General features: G+C 44.9%; 1 protein-coding gene across 1 annotated transcript in view; it reads right to left on the bottom strand.

Annotated features, from left to right (window-relative positions):
- Positions 1-10,283, bottom strand: part of SMTNL2 (smoothelin like 2) — a 124,977-nt gene extending 114,694 nt beyond the window's left edge. The window contains exon 1 of the mRNA XM_029612361.1: positions 9,591-10,283. Coding sequence (XP_029468221.1) covers positions 9,591-9,935 — 345 coding nt within the window. The 5' untranslated portion in view covers positions 9,936-10,283. The remainder of the gene's footprint in view (positions 1-9,590) is intronic.
- Positions 10,284-24,611: the final 14,328 nt, after the last annotated feature.

Raw genomic sequence — 24,611 nt, 5'->3', positions numbered from 1 at the left:
GGGGTCACCCATCAAAATTTATAATGTTTATGCTCCCAACCAATATGATGCAGACTTTCTCAGACTGTTATGTCAGCATGTAGGGGGAGACTCTTTGACTTCCTTAATCATGGGAGGGGATTTCAATCTAGTTTATGACCCACTAATGAAAGAATTATATCTCATAAAGGAATCCCATTATTGTGTAAATACTTAGATCTTTTAGATGTATGGCGTATCCTCCATTCTACAGACAGGGACTACACCCATCTCTCACAGGCCCATGCCACGCAATCTCATATAGGTTATATTTTACTTTCCCCCCAGTTGTTTTCCCAAGTCAGCAAGGCAGAGATAGACCCGCTATTTCAGACCATACTTTGATCTGGGTGGACCTCTATTGGGCAGTCAGAGGGCAAAGACAACAGCTCTGGTGCTTCCTGGTGTATTTGGCAAAAGATCAGAAGTTTCAAGACTTCTTGCATAAAGCTGGGAAGATTTTGCACAAAATAATAAGGAACATAGGGACACCCCGTTCCTGTTTTGGGAAACTGGCAAAGCGGTCCTTCGGGGTGAAATAATGGTGTATCTAGCTTACAGATGGCATACGATGGACCCTAAAATAGTGCAATTGGAGCGCCAAATGCAATGAGACTGTCGCTGTATGACTGGTGGATGTTCTGCGACCGCCAAGACCGATTTTTTCACATCCTTAGCAACCCTAAACATGCTACTACACCAGCGTTCAGTTAAGACCATGTTCTACTATAAATTTCAATTATATCAACATGGTAATAAAATGGGAAAGCCCCTTGCCCATATGGCTAAGCGTAAAATTTGAAGCCCGCTACATCACTGCATTCTGGGATGGCAACTGCAAGATAGTTAATTCCCTGGACAAGCTGGGTGAGATTTTCTTAGAATACTACCATCTTTATTCACGGCAAAATAGAGATTTGACAGCCAGGTCTGCCTTTTATAAAAACTTGAGTATTCCGCAACTTACAGAGTCACAACTTATTAAACTGAATGCACCGCTATGTCTTATAGAAATCCAGTATGGAATACAGGGAGCCCCAACTTTTAAGACCCTTGGACCTGATGGATATGGGGGTGAGTTTTATAAAATATTACAAGATAAAATAGCCCCTTTATTATTGGTGTATTACACCAATCTCCTTGAATGGCTTGAGTTCCCAGCACATGTTAATAGGCATTAATCACATGGATCCCCAAGAAAGACAAAGATCCCTTAGATCTGAGCTTTTATCGGCCAATATCATTACTAAATTTTGATGTCAAGCTACTTGCAAAAATCTTTGCTGATCATCTGGCCTTAGTACTCCCATTGCTTATCGGAGAGCAACAAGTAGGCTTCGTGCGAGGGCGACACCCGGTGTTCAAAGTACGAAGGGCTTTAACTTCCCTTGTGTGTGATGCAGCCCACGGGATACCCTCCATGTTAATTAGTTTTAATGCCGAAAAGGGCAACCAAAATGATAAAGGGGATGGAACAGCTCCCATATGAGGAAAGGCTGAAGAGATTAGGGCTGTTCAGCTTGGAGAAGAGACGGCTGAGGGGGGATATGATAGAGGTCTTTAAAATCATGAGAGTTCTTGAACGAGTAGATGTGAATCGGTTATTTACACTTTCTGATAATAGAAGGACAAGGGGACATTCCATGAAGTTAGCAAGTAGCGCATTAAGACTAATCGGAGAAAATTCTTTTTCACTCAACGCACAATTAAGCTCTGGAATTTGTTGCCGTAGGATATGGTTAGTGCAGTTAGTGTGGCTGGGTTCAAAAAAGGTTTGGATAAGTTCTTGGAGGAGAAGTCCATTAACGGCTACTAATCAAGTTGACTTAGAAAATAACCACTGCTATTACTAGCATCAGTAGCATGGGATCTTCTTGGTGTTTGGGTAATTGCCAGGTTCTTGTGGCCTGGTTTGGCTTCTGTTGGAAACAGGATGCTGGGGCTTGATGGACCCTTGGTTTGACCCAGCATGGCAATTTCTTATGTTCTTATGTTCGATCTTGTAGCCTGTGATTACCTTTTTTTCGTCCTCTGACAGTTTGGCTTCAAGGGAGCCTTGGTAACTGTTATCAGTTTACTTTACTCAGCACCAAGTGTGCAACTTTTGATAAACGGTGCTCTGACTAAGGACTCTCTATTGCAATGCAGGACTTGGAAGGGCTGTCCCCTTCCCCCATGCTTTTCATATTAACTTTGGAGCCTCTTTTGTGTGCTTTTCAAGAAAATGCTAATATCTCGGGCATGCAGCTGGGCTCCCATGACTTCAAGATTGCGGCTTTTGCCAATGACCTGCTGGTTCATTTGAGCGACCCAGATGTTTTTGTGGAGGTATTGATGGAGGAGTTTCATAAATTCAGATCATTTTCTGACTTTAAGCTTAATGTGACGAAGTCCGAGGCTCTGGTGCATCCCACACATTTTCAAACACAGTGGGGACAATGGTTTCCCTTTCGTTGGGCGGAAGACTCTTTTCGTTACTTTGGTATTAAACTGTCCATGTCCTTGGAAAAGATTTATGATCTTAATATTCTCCCATTGCTAAAAGCTCTTAAAGATAAGCTGTTAGGCTGGATGGATTTGCCACTCTCAGTAACAGTAACATTTTGATTCGAGCCTTGCATAAAGCATGCGCCTATGTGTGTGCCAGGCTGCAACAAGAACCATGGACCTCTATTTACCTGCTGCTTTTAGGCAATGCAGACTTTCCCCCAGGTCTTCAAAATCCGATTTTTCGCCAGTGTCCATATCACAGCTCCTTGACTCTCAGAGGACCGTTGTTCCTTTCCAGACTTTACAAACACAATACAATCTTTCTCCTAAAACCTTTTTCGCGTTATCTTCAAGTGAGACATATTTCCTCATTACAAAAAACTCATCTTAATGAGACTTTCATAGATGGCCTTGAGGAATTTCTACAGGTTTAACAAAGGGGGAAGGTGGGTGTGTCTTGCCTGTGGAAGGCCCTGGCCAAGCTCAAATTGGGAACATCTTGTCCCCCGGCTGAGTGCAGGCTGGATGACTGATTTGACCACCTTGGCCGATTTCTCTGTCTTGGGATCATTTAAACGAATACCTGATGTGGTTACCGTACATTCAATCGCTTCCACATCGCACTCGAAGTCTTCTTCTCAACGTTTAAGCGAGATGAACGTTAGGTTCTCATACTATAGTGTGATGAATGCGGACTGAACACAGTTACTGTTTATTGCTAATGCTGTCTTCTACAATGATAAGGGGGAGGGTAGGGAGGCAGGGAGGTTTGGATCTGTTGTCTAAAAGTGTTTATGTATCCCTGAGGATGGCTCAGAAACATCCACCTCAGGATTGATTGTTGTCTGTTTGAAAACAATAAAAATCGTTAAACACTAAACGAATACCTGAACTAACAGAGGATGCCAACCTAAGGGAAATGAAATATAAAATTCTCCATCAGGCATAACTCCTGCCTTGATGGCTTTTTAGAGTAGGGCTTCTGGGTTCTGAGTCCTGTGGTAAATGCCAGACGTGCAAGGGTACATTAGAGCACTACGTTTGGGCCTGTAAAGCTATTCAAGTATTCTGGGAGAAGATTAGTCGGTACTTATCTTCTCTGATCGGCCAAATGGTGGTTTTCAAATTGGGAGGGGTGCTCTTCAATGTACCTTCTTCCTTCCAAGTCCAGGGAAGGGATAGATGCCTCTTGATCCATAAAGCTTGTCTGGAAGCAAAATGGGCTATCTTGTTGCATTGGTGTAAATCAGAGCCTCCCAGTTTTTGGTTATGGAGGAATAAAATTCATGCTGTAATGCAACTGGAAAATCTGTCCACTGTAATATCTTTCAAGCTAAATGTACCTTTATAAGTGTATGGCACCCCTATCTGGGCTAGAAGTGAATTAATTAATGACCCGTAAATGTAATCTACATGGGATTCCATGTCTGATCTCCAAACATGTTCTATTGGGGAGGGAGGGGGGAAGAGGGAAGGGAATGGATTTACCTGTTTCATAATGTTATGTTAGTTATAATACTGTAGTCAGGGGTATCAGAAACCAAGCACCCTGCTATGTATGTGTTGTTAAAGACTTTGATTTAATAAAAAGATTTGACAAACAGGTGTGAAATAACAGTTGGCATCCTGGTGCCCTGAGCTCCCAGAGGACCCGCATGTTTCCAGTACACACTGGTAACTTCCTGCAGTGCCTCTGATGCAGGCTTGCCCCTTAGCAGGGAATGTCACCGTACAAGAATGAATTCACTGGGGCTCAATTCTGCAGGATTCCTCAGCTGCGTATGTACCCGGAGGGATCTAGAAACCCAGTGTGGCCTGCAAGAGCACCGTGAGCAGGCACAAAAGGGCAGGTCGGCCCGACTGAGCTCGCCTTACACAGGTCAAGGCATTCCGTTTCCATGGTACAAGGGAGATATTCAGAACGGCTTGGGAGATATTTGCCTCTGTCCCCGGGGAGATTTCCTCCTGCATTCGTTTTTCTTTTTGCACACTTCTCAATTTCACAGAACGCTTTCCCTTTTTGTTCAGATTGCACACACGTAGGTTATATTGGTCCATGATAGCTCATTCCAACGAACTGTGGTGTTTAGGAAGGGGTCACTATCTGAAATATATCCCGAGCTGTCTCAGTTTGCCTATAGAATTTCAGGGTGCACGCCAATGTACGCTTTCTTTTTTTTTTTTGGCATGTTATTAGCTTCAGCGGTCTGCTGCTTCCTCTTACACCGGCATGTCTCAGATTGGCTCCATTTCAGCCTTAGGAGTTAGTGAGGATGTGGTGCTGTGGTCTCGAAAAATGCCATTACACCACCCCGGCACTGTTGCATGTAAATGGCCATCATACGTGACACACTGACACTGGAGCAGGTGGCTCAGAACGATGTTTCCTGAAAAAGTTCATTAAAAAAAAAAACACTCATGTGCATGACACGGCGCAGTGAAATGCTGGAGGGGGCTCCTGGGTGACCCTTATTCGGTTCTTCTTTTTTCTAAACAAGAGGCATCTCCCAAAGTAGGACAGAGTTAGTGCCAGCCCCCTGATCAGCTCATCATTGGCATGGCTTCACCAGGGCCAGCTGACAAGACAAACTAACCGCCTAAGGCATCAGGATGTTTGCGGGCATCAACATGCTTACTGATCAGTACGAGCACGACCACCTTTCCGTGGCAGGTGAACTGCGAAGGATAAGCAGAGCAGACAAATGCCGCAGGTCCTGGAAGCAGGCTGGAGGCCAATCCTGGCTTGTTTGATTTTTTTTTTCCTTAAAACGCCCCTTCTGATGGGTTCTGGTAGCAGTAGTGCCTCACATAGAAGAAGCAGAGCCACAAGCACCACGGTGCAATTTATTTTATTTATTTAGATTCTTTTATATACCGAAGTATAGCAATCTGCCTTCACTCCGGTTTACAGTTGAACAACTTACTACAGATAGAGAACGATAAAAACGGGAATCGTATTAACTAAACGTAACAAAAAACATTGAAAAAATAGTGGAAGCTGAACAGGTTATACAGTGTATAAACAATGTCTAAACAGAGTGAAAACGAGTATTGTTGTGTAAATTTTGTGACAAACAGGATAAAGTCATAGAGTCTTTGGTGTGTTAGATGTAGGCTTAGCCAACACCATCTGTGAATGTTTGTCTGAATATCCAGGTTTTGAGTTCCTTTTTGAAGGATTTTATATCACTGAGTGAGCTTAAGTAGTCTGGTAAGGCGTTCCATGCTTTCGGTCCCGCAATGGAGAAGGCTCTGTTCCTAGTGTTGGAGTGCTTAGCAATTGGAGGTAAGTTCTAAAACCAGGAACAGCCTAACCACCTCCTGCCTCCCCCCCCCCCCCCCCCCAAAAAAAAAAAGTGGGTCAGTCGGTCCGATCTGGCTGGGAAAGGCAGCTGTTCAGCATGCCAGGGATCACTGTCCCCTGATGTCTTCCAGGGGGAACTGATACCCTGAGATGGGTTAATCAGAAGTGCTCCAAAACCCGCAGGGAGTTCCATCTTTTGCTGGATTTATGTACAGAATCTCTCTGATTTTCAAAAGCAAAAATTACTTCCGCTGGTTTAAAACGAAAGGGAGTGAAAAGGATACAGAAAGGAAGAACGCAGTTCCTCGGGGACAGAGAAAGAAAAGGGCTGAGGAGGGCAAAGACTCCATGGGAGAATGCAAGATGCAAACTGCCTGGCAGGTCTTTTGTGATACTTAAAGCTTCGTTTCCAGATGGTATAGGAAAATGTATATTTTAAAAGGATTTTTTTTTTTTTGTTAAATTCTTATCTAGGGGTGTTCCCCCCTGAATCCAGCTATCACAATATTTTTCCTTTCTTGTTTGAATTTTTACTCTTCAAAGAAACAAGGGCTGCCAGATTTCTCACAACATCTCAAACCCCTAAAGCTTCTTGGAGGCTCTCATCACCCCTGACCTAAAACCAGGGCAGTAAAAACGGATTTGCTTTCATTATCTAACAGCCTTGGCAGAGGGGGGTAAGGGGCGCACATGTTTAACTCCGCCCTGGGCAGCAAGAAGCCTAGCGCCAGCCCTGCATGAAACTGCATTTCACCTGGGGGCACTAGGGCGCTCAAAAGCGAGCGGAGACTTGTTTAAAGCTTACTTTTGTTAACATGGTCCAGTAAAAGTTAATCCAATGAAAAGTTATCTCCTTATATTTTATTTTTCTGTCGGTTAACCTTTGTTTCTGTGCATTCAAGTGCACTAACTCAGCAACCACGTTAACATGATTTCCTGAATACCTAGCATGCTAGGAGATGCAGGTATATACACCGATCGCACCTTTAAATCTGTGGTTCAGCTACATTCCTGACTTATCTTGATGAGAAACTAGTTCTGGCTTTTTTTTTTTTTTTGCCTGGTTTTTTTTTTTTTTCCTCTCTGGCAGCTACACAGCACATCAGCTGATGATGGGAAACCATGCAAGTTTGTCAGGAAGGGGTTTTCGTCTAACTTTGTTTTACCCACAACATCAACCCAAAGGATCTTTCACTTCACACATAACAGCACTAGGCAGGAGTGACAAACTGCACTGAGATTTCAGGGGTGGGGAGGAAACCATGCAACTATGGTGTTTGACATTTCACTCCAAACAGTCCTGTGCATCAAGCAGCTCTGTTACTGCAAGCAGGGAAACCCTTCCAGCAAGGGGCTGGAAACCAAGGAAGGGACATGCAAAAGGTGGCATAAATATATATAAATATATATATATATATATATATATATATATTAGGGATGTGAATCGTTTTAGGACGATTAAAATTATCGTCCGATAATTTTAATATCGTCTTAAACCGTTATGGAACACAATACAATAGAGATTCTAACGATTTATCGTTATAAATCGTTAGAATCGTGAGCCGGCACACTAAAACCCCCTAAAACCCACCCCCGACCCTTTAAATTAAATCCCCCACCCTCCCGAACCCCCCCCAAATGACTTAAATAACCTGCGGGTCCAGCGGCGGTCCGGAACGGCAGCGGTCCGGAACGGGCTCCTGCTCCTGAATCTTGTTGTCTTCAGCCGGCGCCATTTTCCAAAATGGCGCCGAAAAATGGCGGCGGCCATAGACGAACACGATTGGACGGCATGAGGTCCTTCCGGACCCCCGCTGGACTTTTGGCAAGTCTCGTGGGGGTCAGGAGGCCCCCCACAAGCTGGCCAAAAGTTCCTGGAGGTCCAGCGGGGGTCAGGGAGCGATTTCCCGCCGCGAATCGTTTTCGTACGGAAAATGGCGCCGGCAGGAGATCGACTGCAGGAGGTTGTTCAGCGAGGCGCCGGAACCCTCGCTGAACGACCTCCTGCAGTCGATCTCCTGCCGGCGCCATTTTCCGTACGAAAACGATTCGCGGCGGGAAATCGCTCCCTGACCCCCGCTGGACCTCCAGGAACTTTTGGCCAGCTTGTGGGGGGCCTCCTGACCCCCACGAGACTTGCCAAAAGTCCAGCGGGGGTCCGGAAGGACCTCCTGCCGTCCAATCGTGTTCGTCTATGGCCGCCGCCATTTTTCGGCGCCATTTTGGAAAATGGCGCCGGCTGAAGACAACAAGATTCAGGAGCAGGAGCCCGTTCCGGACCGCTGCCGTTCCGGACCGCTGCTGGACCCGCAGGTTATTTAAGTCATTTGGGGGGGGGTTCGGGAGGGTGGGGGATTTAATTTAAAGGGTCGGGGGTGGGTTTTAGGGGTTTTAATGTGCCGGTTTTGCGATTTTTAGATTTTTAGATTTTTCACGATTTTTCACGATATTTTACCCCCCCAAACGGCAACAATACGATTCCCTCCCCCTCCCAGCCGAAATCGATCGTTAAGACGATCGAGGACACGATTCACATCCCTAATATATATATATATATATATATATATATATACACACACACACACACACAGAGAAAAAGCAGCTGTAGCACCTGTGTGATCAGTGTTATGTATGTACTATGGTCACTAGGATGATTGATTCTGAGCTTACTTTTTCTTTTAGCTGCTATTTCAAAGTATTCTGGGGCATGTAGTCTTGCTTCTGAGTTATCTAGGTTTGCTAGCTCAGCCAGATCAACATTAATGGGCTGTGCCAGCCCTGGTTTTGCCCCATTGCATGCAGGGAGTCATAGCTCTGATTTCCCTAAACCTACTGTTCATTTTATTTCAACAGTATATGAGCGGAATGAAGATGAAAATTCGAAAACGTGACACCTCAAAAATACGGGTTCATTATACCTAATAATTACTGCCGGAGTCAAGCCAACCTGTCCCTTCCAGATTACAAAACAAATCCGATTTCAGAAGCTCAGGGGTGCCAGACACTACAGCTACACTGCTGATCCTTGCACATCCTGAGAAATACCTAGAGTTGCCACCTCACCCAGGTCAACCCAAAGAGGCTGATCCAGTCCTGGTTTTCCCCCGTTGTAGGCAGGGAGATGTAGTCCAACTTTTCTTAGGCAAATATCAGAACTATAATGGGGCAAAACCAGAACTGAATCAGCCTCCCCAGGTTGTCCTGGGTGAAGTGGCAACCCTACTTTGGCATTTGGATTTCTAGGGTGGGAGATAGAGAAGTAATAACACCGTTTACAGGAACTTTTCGAATGGATTTTAATACTTGTTTGCATGTGAAATTGTAGGCCTTGTGTCCATATTTTATTTATTTATTGGGTTCTGTATTCCGCAATTCCCAGAAGTGTTCAGCGCGGGGCACAATGAGCATTCATAATAGTAAAACCGCAAACATTACAAATAAAACAAAAATTTAACTTTTTGTTTAATTTTTTAACAAAAAAAAAATTACATTTTGTTTTCGTTCAGCACCTGTTTATGTTCTTATTATATTTTCCTTTGTCACACCTTGTTACATTGTAAACCGGCATGATGCGATTCCCATCGCGAATGCCGGTATAGAAAAACTCTAAATAAATACATAAATACATAAACACAATAACATCAGCTCAAAATCAGCACGAAATCCCTAGATGTTACATGCTTGCCTTTAATTGCATTGGTTATCACGACGTGCGTTGTAGTTCGCCTTGAGGCGTAATAATGATAATCGCGAAGCAGAAGGCGTGGGTTGTACTCACCTGCCCCGCGCTGCCCATGGGCAGGAGCGCCTGACTGGAGAACCTGGCGGCAGGGGCGCCCTCGGGCAGCGAGCCGCTCAGCAGCTCCACCTGGCGGCAGAGGCGCTCCAGCTGGCCGCGGAGCCGCCGGTTCTCCTGCTGCAGCTCCGCGACGGAGCCGGCCAGGGGCCCCGCCAGGCGGAGCACGTCCTCCACGCGCCGCTCCACGCCCTTCTTAAACACCTGGATGTCGGCGTGGATCTCCCGCACGGCCCCGCGCAGGGTGTCCTCGTAGCGCCCCAGCGCCTCGCACACCGTCCGCGCATCCCGGCTGCTCAGGTCGGCGATCTCGCTGCTTGCCTCCATCGCGCGCGCTCTCTCTCTCTCTCTCTCTCTCGCGCCCCCTTCTCTGCGAGCAAAAGGTGGGGGGGGGGGGGGGGGGGGTTGGAAACTGGCACCAGGAAGGGAGGGCGCCGGTGCGCCAGTCCGAGCCTCCCCGACGGAGTCAAGCAAAAGAGCCGGTGGTGCCCGGGTCCCTCCCCTTCTCTGCTCAGCTCACTGCCCAGCCTCCCGCATTCTGCCCGTCCCCTGCAGCCACTCAGTGCAAGCTCCGGCTAAAAGAGACCGCCGAGTTCCCCTCCGTCCTCTCCGGTTCAGGGAGATGTAATTTCAGAAGGGACGCGAGGTCTGCTTTCCTCAGCGTGGGCATGTGCACAGGGCGGAGGGGAGGGGAGAGATGCTGCAGGCTGGGGGAGGGTCAGAAGGAAAGCAAAAAAAAAAAAAAAAGGGGGAGTGGATCTAGTACTCAGTGTAACCGGAGTACACGGTCCTTATCGCTCCCCTCCCCTCCCCTGGGGCTAGGGAGAAAGGCTCTGGAGCCCGGGGACAAGAGTCTGCGCTGTCAGCTGTGCCCATTACCTCTCCTAACCTCCCTGCTGAGCTGTTGGATGCCGGGGGGGAAGCTTAGGGACAGATTATTTTTAGGGGATGACATGTGAAGGACCCACATCCCATCGCACCCCAGCCTTTCTAGCGTCCTCAACCAAAATGACTGTCATCAGTCCCCTATGGGATTTAATAAAATAATAATAATAATAATAATTTATATTCGCCTTCTGTCTCGGGAGTTGTCCCCCTTTGTCTTTCCCCTTCAGGGCCAACTTAGAAGTCAGGACACAGGACAGAAATTACCCCTGCCCCCAGACTGGTTCTTCTAGGCTCTTTGTCAGAAAAAAAGGTCATAATATAACCAGGGCTTCCATTGCTGGATGCTTATAAATAGAAAATGTTGTGTTTATTTTCCAGCTAATTAAGAGTATTAAAAAAAAAAAATCAGTGTTTATCAGTGTTTTCGTAAGGCAGGTACCGTTGGTGGGTACCTTTTCCAGTTGAATTAAATACATACATTTGTGCAGCCAAGGAGTTATCAGTGTGGAAAACAAACAGAAACAGAGAAGCAAGCAGGAGGGAAGGGTTGGAGAGTATTAGGGGAAGTGGTGTTTTTCAGATGTTTATCCAATAAGCACCTGTCAGAGGCGTAACCTAAAGTATTTGGCAGATACTTCCTTTGGCACCCCCCCGAATATATAATTTTAAAATTGCCTAAACATCAATAAAATATTTCAAAACAGCAAACACATCAAATAACACCCAATAATTAAAATCAGGATTTTAAAAATCTCCCGTTCTCCATATCTCATCCTAAGATTGTTATAAACTGGGGGCACACATGCACACACACAATATGTGCCCTCTCTCTCTCTCACACGCACACATACATGCTTAGTGAGAAACGGAGGGAGCGTGTGTGTGCGTGTGAGAGAGAGAGGTAGAGGAAGCATGCATAAAGCGTGAGTAAAGTGTGTGTGTGTGTGTGTGCACTCCAGGAGAGAGGGAGTGCCAGCAGGGCCCTTTGGCTGGGGCCTACAATGTTCAAGGGGCCTACTTTTGTTGGGCAAGATTTTTAAAAAAGCTAAATATATCTATTTTTAACATGTATAAATAAAAATTTCAGTTGTAATTAAAGAATTTGCTAACAAAAAAGCTCGTAAAGCTTTCTTAAATAAATACAAATTATTTGGGAAATTTAGAAAACGATTTCTCTTATTAAGTATCACATCAGAACCTTACATAGGGCCTACGTTTCTTAGCTGGCACGGGCCTAATTCCTGCTATATCCAGCCCTGTGTGTGTGTCTCATGCTTCCTCTCTCTCTCTCACACACTAATGCAGACAAAACTGAACTGGAAACCACAAAAAGCCAGATTCTGTATGCAGTGCAATAATGGAAAAACAGAACATCCCCATTTCTCAAAACAATACAATCAAAAAATATAAATCAATCAGAATAATAAAACCATACAAAAAATTATATATATCAAAACAGATGATGAATAGAATTACCAAACACTAATAAAATCTTTCATAATAACAGACACATCACATATAATAATTAAAACTAAAAGGATAAAAAAAAATCTCTCACTCTCCATACCTGGGAACTTTAGATTTCTATTATCCTGAGACTGTTGTGGATTGGAGGAAAGCGCAAAAAGTTTAACCCTTCTCACACACATAAATACAGGCACACATGCACAGGCACACTCTCTCACAGAAACCCACACAGGCACTCACAGACACACAGGCCCACTTATATACACACAGACACCCTCACTAACACACACACAAACACACCCTCACTCATACACACACACACTCACACCCTCTCATACACACATACACCCTCTCATACACACACACTCATACACAGGCACCCTCTCACACACACACACTCATACACAGGCACCCTCTCACTTATACACACACACACTCTCATGCACTGTTAGCACCCGGGGCAGATTGCCCCCCTCGCCCCCCCCCCCTTTAGTATGCCTCTGGCATCTATTTTTCTTTTTTTTTTTTTTTTGGCAACACAGTACTGTGCCTGTCGGTCGCAGGCGGCTGCGACCTCTCATGCTCACCTCTTTTTTCCCTGCATCGTCAGTCATTGGAAGAGTGGCCGCCTCCGCCAACCAATGCCAACCTCCCTGGCGTCCCCGGGACGGCATGGGTGCTGCCAACCACCATCTTACTTATGGAATCGCCTAGACGCGCGCGCAGGGCCTCCTTATGTATACGTCATGGCGGGAACCTCGGGGGCATCCCCTCCCGAAGACGTCAACCAGCTGGTGTACTTAAGATGACCGGCCCATTGCTAAGACGAGTTAGCAAGGAGTTCCCTCGTTGTTAAATCCGCTCCACGCTTGGATTTCCTGTTCCAGTTTCTCCTTGTGGCATTGGACGCTCTGGGTAACCGCTCCACGGGGGCCCTTCCACGTCTTGGCTATCCACTCCTCAGAGGGCCTTTCTGCCTTGGACATCACCTGACCCGCTCCTTGGGTCTCTCTCCTGGAACTTCCTTGTGTGAGTACCTTGAATACCTTCTTCAGTTTCCTACGATACCAACATTGCTGAAGTCTCCACGGTGTACCCCGTGCCTCGGGCCACCACCGTTCTTCAGCATTATCGCTTCTGCATATCCTGAGCTACAGGGTATTGCTGCAGCTACTCAAGATCCTCTACTTGGTTCCTGTATCTCAAGACCTCGTCACCTACAGTACAGTCATCCTCGGCATACCCCGTGCTGTGGGTCACTACCAGAGCTTCTCATCTACAGTACCACCCTGGGTATATCTTTGTGCTCAAGAACTGTGTTATTGCATTTCCCACTCCTTGGGTTATGCCTTATCTTTTCTCTCTAATAAAGTCTCTCTCACAGCTGTGTTCTATGTCGCTGAGACCACGCCCACTGACGGTGAGGCTCCTCCCTGTGGGTGGAGACATCTCTCATCTCAGCCCGGGGGGGGGGGGGGGGGGGGTGTCACAATTTCCTAGAAAACCACAACACACAGGTGTTTTATCAGTGTTTATCAGTTAAAGCCTAAAATCAGAAGCCCAAAAAATCTTAACTACCCTTATTACATTTTGCTTTTTGCCATTTAAAACAATTTTTAAAATTGTTTTTGCTCATCGTGCATGCTTTCAGTGGAGATTGTTTCATAGTAAATTTGTGTTTCATGAAGTAAAGGGGGGAAATCCATAATTTACTGTTTCAGGGTTAGTTTAGCCAGTCCAGCAAAATCCAAAGTGCTTTTCAGACATGGAAGAAAGTTATGTTTAGTAACTGTCCAGGAGATTTAAAAAAAAAAAAAAAAGGCAAACAGTGGCAAATCTGTCCTAGAGATGCAGATCGCAGCCTAAGGGTTCTGCCCAGAAAGTTCCATTTGATTAAAGCAAGTTTCATTTTTGGACTGATGAAAAATATGAGTTTTGGTGCTGCCTGAAATCATATTTTTTTCCTTTATAGAAAGATTTTGGGAAGGAAGTGGAGTATTATTATCTTTTTTAATAAGATGCTTTTGGAGATATCTTTACTGCAATAAAGTTGAACCTGAGTGATGATTGCAATAAAAAAACCAAAAACAACCACAAATATACTTTTCTCAAACTTGGCCATGACTATTCCCGTCTCCTTCTGCCCCCATCACGATATCCCAGGGCACACACTTTTACTGACAATTGTATTGGTTTGATGGCTTAGTTCCCAAACCAGAGGGGGTGCGAAGATGCAGATTTTACAGTTTTTACAGTTCAAGTCCTATGCAATAAAGCTTGCACTTTGTTTTAACCTGCACGCCAGTAAAAATTTAACATGCACAGTAACACAATGTGCAATAATGTTTACCCTTTGAGTCTTAAATTGTTATAAACCTAACATGCCCATAGTAGCAATGCCTAAGGAAACTAAAAATAAAATTATGCCATTCATGTCGACTGCTGACCGAAATCCCCTGTGCGAATCAGGCCAAAGTTGGTTAACATGAGGCCTCTCTCCAGGCCCTCATGCCCTGATCCACCTCCCACATTCCTAGATCCAAACTCAAGGGCCACTGAAGTCCAGTCCCCCTCCTCCCTCACCCCCTGAAAGACAAATGTGCCTGAACTGTGTGATAATAGGTCTTGTGGGGGCAGAGACTATTTTAAAAGTGGTCCTACAGCCACTGACCAACTGTGGATAGATTGGATACTAAAAGTTGTTTGAGCATGACTGCATTGATCTCAGCACCGATGTAGCTGTATGGCATGCAACACTGCAGTCGATGATGGATGAGTTAGCCCCACTTGAAAGAATTATGTCACACAGATCGAACAGTTCCAGAAAACTTAACAATGGAAAAAAATGCTCTGCATCAGTTGGAATGCCATTGGTGTAGAATACAGCTATCCAGCGATCTAGTCAAATACAATTTTCAACTCGAGCTTTATGGGCATCCAGTACATGAAGCAAAAAAGGCATATTTCACAGTTGGGATTCAGAGAGCTGGCAATGGTCTGCTTGCAGTATTTTCCATAGTAAAACGGCTGACACAGAGAGTTGATTCTGCCAGTGAGTGACATAATGCGACACCTGCACAGATATCAAGCAAATAGTTTGCTAATTTCTTTCATGAAAAAAAATTTAAAAATTTGTGAGAAATTTCCCAAGGAAATATCACTTGGACAGTTATTGATTGAGACTGTGGTGCTAACTTTTTAAAAAAGGAGATGGAGCAGCTTTTAAGCTAGAACATTGGGAGAAAGCTGATAGTCACTCAACTGCGCATGGTTCAGAGGGAAGTAGCTTCAAAGGATACTGACAAATCAAGTAAATTAGCATGTCCGATGGAAAGGTGGCTGCAAAAGCTGAAAAAGACCAGATCTATTTAAATACAGAGCACACAGATAAAAATGACTCCAAGCTGCCTGAATCATCGGATAATAAGCAAGTTGTGGGTACACATAAAATAGAAACACAAATAAAACTACTTTAAAATGTTTATATGCAAATGTCAGGAGTCTGAAAAATAAGAATGCATGGCGCTAAAGGGAGATAAAAACAAGCATCTCAGAGACCTGGTGGAAGAAGGATAACCAATGGGATACTGTGATATTCCAGGGTACAAATTATATCAACATGACAGGACAGATAAAATTGGTAGAGGGGTGACGCTATCTGTTAAATGCTAAAGGAGATTAGACTAGCTAGTAAAATGGGCAAATCAATAATAATGGGAGACTTCAAATACCCGAGTATTGATTGGGTAAATACCACATCAGCACATGCATGGGAAGTAAAGTTTGTAGATGCCATCAATGACTGCTTCATGCAGAAGTTGTTCATGGAATCAACAAGAAAAGGGAACTATATTAGATTAGTTTTTAGTGGCATGCAGGACCTAGTTCAAGACATAAAGGTAGTGGATCTGCATGGCTAGGTGATCATAATGTAATAAAATTTGACAATCACTGGAGGGTGAATACTAAGGAAAATTACTGCGGTAGCATTTAACTATAAAAAGGAAGGCTGCTAAAATTAGGAAGTTTGTTTAAAAAAGCAACTGATATGAGCAATGCACAAGGTTAAAAACTTGCAGGATGCGTGGGCACTCTTTAAAATTACCATCTTTGAGGCCCAGACAAAATGTATTCCATGCATTAAAAAAGGTTGAAGGAAAACCAAAAAGACTGCCAGCATGGTTTAAAAGTGAGGTGAAAGAAGCAATTAAAGCCAGAAGGGCATCATTCAAAATATGGAAAGCAGAACCAAATGAGGAAAACAGTGAAAGCTCCGCTCTCTGTTGAGCAGTTCTTCATTTTATGTAAACCGGAGTGATTTGTAGTCCCTACAAGAACTTCAGTATATAAAAATTAAAAATAAATAAAATAAATAAATAAGAATATAAATACTGGCAAGTTAGATGTAAAAAGGTAATTAAGCAGGATAAGAGAATTTCAAAAGAAACTTGCAATAGAGGTAAAAACAAATAATAAACACCTTTTCAAGTACTTTTGAAGCAAAAAGCCTATGAGGGAGTCAGGTGGGCTGTTAGTTTGACAGAGGGGTAAAAGGGGTCGTTAGGGAAGAACAAGGAAATAGCAGCAAAACTAAACAAATTCTTTGCCTCTGTCTTTACTGGGGAGGATGTCGGGGGTCATCCCCACACCGGAAACATTTCTGATGGTGATGACTCTGTGAAAACATGAGAAACTGGAGGATGTAATAGCTCAAATTGACAGTCTAAAGAATATCAAAGAGGGACAACACCCCTCCTCTAGTCTTGTGGAACCACGCCCATCCCCAAAGACTGATTGAATAGATTAGGAAACATACTCCCCAAATTTTCTCAGTGCTCCCCCATCTGGCCCCGTAGCTGTGTCTTCTTTCAATGTAACTATTTCCACACAAACCTTCTCATTTTGTAAAGTGTGCGACATCTAGCCCACTAACATATGCACCCCTGTCAACCATTAGTGGCACCTCAGTGCTGAGTAAGGGATTTACAAAGTTACTTTCTATATGCTTGCTTCTTAATACGTCTAAGTGCCATTTAGTGAAAGCGACTTTGAACCAGTTCAGCTCAAAGTTGCATATATATATATGTGACTAGAAAGTACTACAATAAATTCATCGGTAATTTTGAAATAAAGGCTCTCTGAATCTATTCCACTTCCTGTAAGGCAGGAGAGAACATTACATGACCTAATTTGTGATGCACTCCAACTTTCACTTAGCACAAAGTTTTGATGCCGAGTTTTCTAGAACCTATGTAACTATTTTGGCAGGTTTTGACTTGGTTGGTTGCCAGCAATTTGAGGGTTTCAGCTCTTTGCTGTCAACAGTGTCCTCAGGCAGTGGAAGACGCATGTACCAGTTACAAATCTAAAATAATTCTGCTGAAAGGCTGCAGCACACATTTGGTACATCCCAAGTGCCACGAGCCCTCTTGGAGTCAAGCAGCAGGAATTTGCTAAAACTGTGTAAAGAGATCAGTGAGCAGTTAAAAGCAAACCATCAAAATCCTGTTTGGTTCTGTTCTTTAATTCTTAGAATAAAACCAAATGAATGTTTGAAAGCTTATCTTGCTTTGTAGCCTCCATTAATATGAGTTAAAAAAAAACAAAAAAAAAAACTACCAACAAGCTTGGGGGTAGATTTTCAAAGGGTTATGCACGTAACCCCGAAAACCTGCCCCTGCGTGCACCAAACCTATTTTACATAGACTTGGCGGTGCGCTCAAGCCCCGGGACACGCATATGTCCCGGGGCTTTGAAAAAGGGGCGGGAAGGGGGCGGGGTCGTGGGCATGGTGCCTATCCGGGGGCAGTCCGGGGGCAGTCCCGAGTCCGGCACAGCGGCTATGCCTGAGGTTCGCGCGCCGGCAGCTGGCTGGTGCGCGCAAGATACGCCTTCAAGAAGCAGGCGTAAAAAATAAGGTAGAGGGAATTTAGGTAGGGCTGGGGGGTGGGTTAGATAAAGGAAGGGAAGGTGAGGGGGAGCGAAAGAAAAGTTCCCTCCAAGGCCACTCCGATTTCGGAGCGGCCTTGGAGGGAACGGGGAAAGCCATTGGGGCTCCCCTAGGGCTCGGCGTGCGCAAGGTGCATAAGTGTGCACCCCCTTGCGTGCGCCGACCCTGGATTTTATAACATGCGTGCGGCAGCGCGCGCATGTTATAAAATCAGGTGTACATTTGTGCGCACCAGGCAGCACGCACAAATGTACCCCACGCACGTAGAATTAAAAATCTGCCCCTTGGTGAGTACTCTTAGTCCCCAGTTTACCTGCCTGCAAGATAAAGTAGAATGATAGCCTAACAGGAACCACAAAGGAGAACATAAGAACATAAGAAGTTGCCATTCTGGGTCAGACTAAGAGTCCATTAAGCCCAACATTTTGGTTTCCCACAGTGGCCAATCCAGGTTACAAGTACTTGGCAAGTACCCAAAACATTAAGTAGATCCCATGCTACTAATGCCAGTAATAGCAGTGACTATTCCCTAAGGGGTAGATTTTAAAAAGAACGCACACGAGTCCATGTGCACACACTACCTGGCCCGCACACATACATAGACGTTCGATTTTATAACATGTATGTGCCGGTGCGCGCATGTTATAAAATTGCGGGTGGTGCATGCAAGGGGGGGCAGCATAGGCCAAAATCGTGCGGCAATGCATTCTCCAGCTTTCCCAGTTCCCTCCCAGTCCGTTCCAATTAAGGAGCAGACTGGGAGAGAACTTCCCTACCCCCTACCCTAACCTCCCTTCCCCTTCCCCTATCCTACCCGCCCCTATCCCTACCCTAGGTACCCCTGATTTTACCTTTTGCTCCTGCAAAGGAGCTGTAGCAAGTTGCACACACCGGTACCTTGCCGCCATGCGATCCCCCGGCACAGCAGCAAATGGCTGCCGCACTCGGTGCCTCTAGCCCCACCCTGCCTCCCAGACCACTCCTCCCCGCCACCTTCCCGCCCCTCTGCTGAGGCCTGGCTCTTGTGTGTATAACTGGGGTTTTACGCATCGGGCCATTAAAAATCGGGCCATGAGTCAACTTGATTAATAGCAGTTAATGGACTTCTCCAAGAACTTATCCATATCTTTTTTAAACACAGCTATACTAACTGCACTAACCACATCTTCTGGAAACAAATTCCAGAACTTAATTATGATTTGAGTGAAAAAGAATTTTCTTCGATTAGTTTTAAATGTGCTACTTGCTAACTTCATGGAGTGACCCCCTAGTCCTTCTATTATCCAAAAGAGTAAATAACCAATTCACATTTACCAGTTTTAGACTTCTCATGATTTTATAGTCCTAACCTCTTTAGCCTTTCCTCATAGTCCCATCCCCTTTATCATTTTGGACGCCCTTCTATGTACCTTCTCCAGTGCAACTATATCTTTTTTGAGATGTGGGGACCAGAATTGAACACAATACTCTAGGTGCGGTCTCACTATGGAGCAAAAAAGAGGCATTATGACATTCTCTGCTTTATTAACCATTCCCTTCCTAATAATTCCTAACATTCTGTTTGCTTTTTTGGCTGCTGCAGCACACTGAGCCGACAATTTCAATGTATTATCCACTATGATGCCTAGATCTTTTTCCTGGGTGGTAGCTCCTAATATGGTTGGAACCTAACATCGTTTAACTACAGCATGGGTTAGTTTTCTCTATCTGCATCACCTTAATTAAAAACTAGGGATATGGTGATAGCACAAATTGCTGACTTTTCATGATATGAAATATATGAGAAAATAGTGAGGAGATGTAGAAACAACATTAAGAAGGAGTGTCCCAGAGCTAAGAAATCATCTCGTTTGAGTTAGGATCTTAGGTAGTAATGCTGCTTTACAACTATGCAATTTACTCCTTCCTTTGTAGATAAAATGGTAACACAGTAACAAAGAAAACAAGACAGATAGAGGGCAATTTCCAAACAGTCCATGTAGGCTAAAGTTCGAGGCTAATTTTTGCCTGCAGATTTCAGCCCAAAGTTTTCAAAGCAGACTGATGCGCATAAATCCATATTGAAAATTCGCAGGTGTGTGAAAAACCAGAGCCAACATGCACACATGACGTTCCACCTGCTTGGGAATGGGATTAATGTTGTGCATGTATATTTACATGCATAATTTTGAAAATTGAGAAGAAGCTTCCCTTCTAACCCTTCTGCAGTATTGCTCACAAAGATATTGCACCGAACTGGCTCTAGGACCAATCCCTGTGGCATTCCACTATTCACCCTTCTCTCCTCAGACTGAGTTCATTTACCATTACCCTTTGCTGTATAGCTCTTAACCAATTTCTAATCCAGGAAACTACCTTGAGACTCACCCCAAGGCCATTCAGTTTATTAATGAGCCTCTTATGTTGGACAGTATCAAAAGCTTTGCTAAAATCCAAGAAGTCAATATCGAAAAGCCTTTGTGCAGATAACTATGGACTTACATACACAAAAACTGAGTTTCAAATATTTCCCCACTAAACACACATAAACCTGGGTGTGCACAACTCATTGTGCACACAAAATTTATTTAGACAAAAAGGTGCATCAATGAAACTGTTCTAGGCAGCGTGGTTAACTTTTACCCAGAGACCATGCATACTCAGTGCTGTCTGGGTAAAGTTAAGTGCACAAATCTGGTTGCAAAAATTGCCATCTTAACTCTACCTGGATGAAGTTATGCACATAACTTTAAAAAGTATATTTAGTAGGAGACATGGACACATAAATCTCGCTCAATATCTAGGGCAAGTTATGCATATAAAATTTCTCTGGATAAATTTGCCATTCACCGCATCATTGAATATTGATCTCCAAGTAAACTGCATCAAGTGCATGTCCTTAATCTAATTCTGTAGTCACTCAATAGAAAAAAATCAATCAGATTCATTAGACACAATCTGCCTCTGGTAAAACCATGCAACCTCAGATCCTCTAATCCATTGGATGGTAGAGAGCTTACTATCCTTTCAGAAGAGTCACCATTAATTTTCCCACCTTAGAAGTAAGATTATCTGACCTGAGTTTCTAACCTCTTCTCTTTTACCACCCTTCTCCAATCTCATAGAGCTACTCCCATCTCCAAAGATCTATTGAACAGGTGTTGTGACCGTCGCTGCCCGACGTCTCCACTATGCCCACCTTACCGCTTTGGTGACTCCCTCTTTGCCTGTTGGAAGTTTGGCTGCCACAGCGTCCTCCTGCCGTCCCCAGACAGGCTAGACGCTGCACACCGCCATGTTTCCTTGGAGCCTAAGGGCGCACGTGTGGCGTGGCCCCGACTGAAGTACCAGCAGTGGTGCGAACCTCAGGGGCGTCCCCCTGAGGTGACATCATCTGCTCCGGATATATAAGGTCTTTGAAATTGCTAACTAATCGAGTTAGCAAAGGTTATGGTACATGGGTTTCTCAACCTAAGCTACTCTGCCTCCGTGGACTTACCAGGGGTATCCGCTCCTCGGGGGCCTCGTTTCTCTTTTGCTTTTCAGATCGCAGTCTGGAACCGGTACTCGCTCCTCGAGGGCCCTCTTTCCCGGACTTGCTACTGAATACCACTTCTGCCAAAAAGTCATCGCTGCCTCCAACATCAGTGAGTTACCTTCCCTCTCTCAGAGCGTTCCCTGGAACCAGGTATTTGCTCCTCGAGGGACTACTTCTCCCAGCTCCTGGGCTGCTTCCAAGAAACTATTGTGTGAGTGTTACCATCAAGATCCTGTTCCTGAACTCTGCATACTCTGCCTACTCACTATATTCAGTTTCTCTACAGCTCAGTTATCCAGGATCGCTGTTACAGTACCTGAGGGACTACAGCCCAGCCAGGCACTTCAGCTCACTACTGCCACCTCTGGTGGTTCAGTATACTGTTTAATAAAAGAACTAGTGTGTGTCTGTCTCCATACTCTGAGTCTGACCGGTGGTCCCTCTCAGGATCTTCCCCTGGGGGCGTGGTCATCTGCCACCGGCCCAAGGATCCACCCACAACTACCTCAAACACTAACAACAGGTCATTCAATGAACCTACTAAAAAGTCTTTGTGTTCTCTTAATATCCTATGATGTATCTCATATAACTTGTCCACTTTCAATTTTTCTAGTTCAACATTGACTTATTCTTTAGGAGATATTAGATGTAGATGTTACTCCACTGTATGCAATCATATGAATATTGACTCCACAAAAGAGTCGCTGACTTCATAAGATGGATGTTGAAATGTATGTTTCACAGAAAATCAAGATGAAGAATTTTTGACCAGAATGACAATATGTGCCCAGCTTATCTGATCTGCCTATTTATTTAAGGGCTATGTGAGGCAGCTCCCCTAGTAGTCCCCTATTTACTGGTGCAGGACCAGGCTAGATACCTGGTCCACCTTAAATGTCTTAAGGAGAGAATGCTCAATGGTTGTGGTCCTGTGGGGCAGGTGCGGCTCAGAGGGCATAACCAGAGACTGGGGAATAAGAGCTGGGATCCAGGTGGGGATAACCAGACTAGGCCATATCTCTGGGAGGAAGGCAACAGTATTGCAAAATGGCGCCGGCCGTATGGCCATTTTGCATTACAGCAACACGATTCGAGTGCAGGAGGTTGTTCCTGGACCCCCACTGGACTTTTGGCAAGTCTTGTGGGGGTCAGGAGGCCCCCCCAAGCTGGCCAAAAGTCCCTGGGGGTCCAGCAGGGGTCCGGGAGCGATCTCCTACGCTCGCGACGTCGGGGGACAGGAACCAAAATGGCGCCGGCGCTACCTTTGCCCTGTCATATGACAGGGCAAAGGTAGCGCCGGCGCCATTTCTATCAAATGCACCTGTGGCCCAAGAGTGGAACATTACACCGGGACCCCCCCACTGGACCCCAGGTAATTTAAGACATTTTGGGGGGGTTCGGGAGGGTGGGGGATTTATTTTAAAGGGTCGGGATGGGTTTTAGGGATGTTTTAGTGTGCCGGTTTTCCCGCCCTCCCCCGATTTACGATTTACACGATATTTAAAAAAACAAAACTGCGACGATCCAATTACCTCCCCCCCCAGCCGAAATCGATCGTTAAGACGATCGATCACACGATTCACATCTCTAGACCTTACACCTTATTTTCAAAGGAAAAGTACATGCAGATTTTCAATTTGAAAATTTGCCTACAGACAGAAAGTACTTGTAGATCTTTGCACCTGTCTACTCCCCCCCCCCCCCCCCCCCAAGTACAATTTCTATGGAAAATAATGCCGTGGTTTTGAAAAGACAATCTACTTGTGTTACTTTCCCAATCCTGCCCAAAACACCCCCATGCCTCCTTCTCTCTCCCCCCCCAGCCCCCTTTTTATCCCTTCGGGGAACGTTTCCCCTCCACCCAGCTACTAGTAGGTGTGCTGCAGAACCACTATGCCAGACTGAGGGTGATTTTCGGATGGTGTTTGAAATTCGACCTCACGGTTTCTAAACTAAGCCAGCAGCTTTCTGTCGTGCTGAACGATTTCCCTTTACAGACTATCGGTTTTCTCTTTTCTTCAGAAAAAATGTGGCACCTAGACACAAAGCTACTTCCTCGAATTATGCAGTCATGCCTTACATTTCTGCTGCTTTCTTTACCTTCTTTGCAGAATGCCATTTGTGAGGTTTGGCTGCTTGTCATGGCCCTGAGCATTTTGACAGCAGTAGAGGTTGCATCACTTCCAGCTGTGCGAAGGCTGGGTCACAGGCTCCTGCTAAATGCTTTCACTTTGGTAATTGGTGAACAAACATAACTTTTTTTGTTTGTTTGTTTATTTTTAGATTTAGTTGTAGTTTCCTTCTGCTGTTTTTAAGCTTCCAGCTCAATCAGAATTGGCCTCTTCCACAACTACAGTTTGTATTTACTCAGCATTCTCCTTTTTTTTTTTCAGTTTTCTCTTTGGCTCTGCAGTTTCCTCCTTCTGCTCTTTTGAGCTTCCTGATCAGTCAGCATAAGCCGATGCAATAAAGTGCTCTCAGGCTAGCGCACAGGTTAACCCACAGTTGGACACGTGTTTTGGACGCGCTAGACCAACACCAGATGCAATAAGGGGATTAGCACGTCCAAAACACATGGCCAAACTGTTGCAATACTAAGTTCTACTGCTTGTGGTGCTTAAAATTAGGTGAAAAATATAAGGGCTCGATTACAAAAAAAAAAAAAAATTCTGGGTGCACAATATACATGCTGCAGGCATATTGTGCATGTGAGTTACGTGCAGTGGGATAAAATGGATCCTCATCTTGAGCACAGCCATGTCTCCCAGGCACCCAATGTTTTGAGTGCTAGAGACGCACAATTTTTGCTGAGTGTGCCCTTTTTAGTGCAGCATCTCATTAAAATATAGCATCACGCGCCCAGGAGAGGTGGATGTGTGTGCGTTGAAAAAATGGGCACCCGGTTTGGACGCTCGTTTTTACGCAGATAATATTGCATCGGCCTGAGAGGGCGATGGCACATTGAGCCTTCATTCACAACTCTCTGCATTACTTTCTTTATAGCCCCTAACTCAACCATTGCAGAGATCCTTGGCTGGGAGCCCCAGACTGCAGCAACCTCCCAACCCTGGTATGTGCAAACCTGGCAGTCCAGGGAAGCAAAAAGTGAATCCAGAAATTGAACCTGGGTCTTCCATATGCCAGTGCACAGCATTTACCACTGAGCTACCGGCATACCTGG

Source organism: Rhinatrema bivittatum, chromosome 8, assembly GCF_901001135.1.
Source record: "Rhinatrema bivittatum chromosome 8, aRhiBiv1.1, whole genome shotgun sequence".
Taxonomy (NCBI): Eukaryota; Metazoa; Chordata; class Amphibia; order Gymnophiona; family Rhinatrematidae; genus Rhinatrema; species Rhinatrema bivittatum.
The sequence above is the reverse complement of the archived record's forward strand: the minus strand, read 5'-3'. Positions and strand labels throughout refer to the sequence as shown.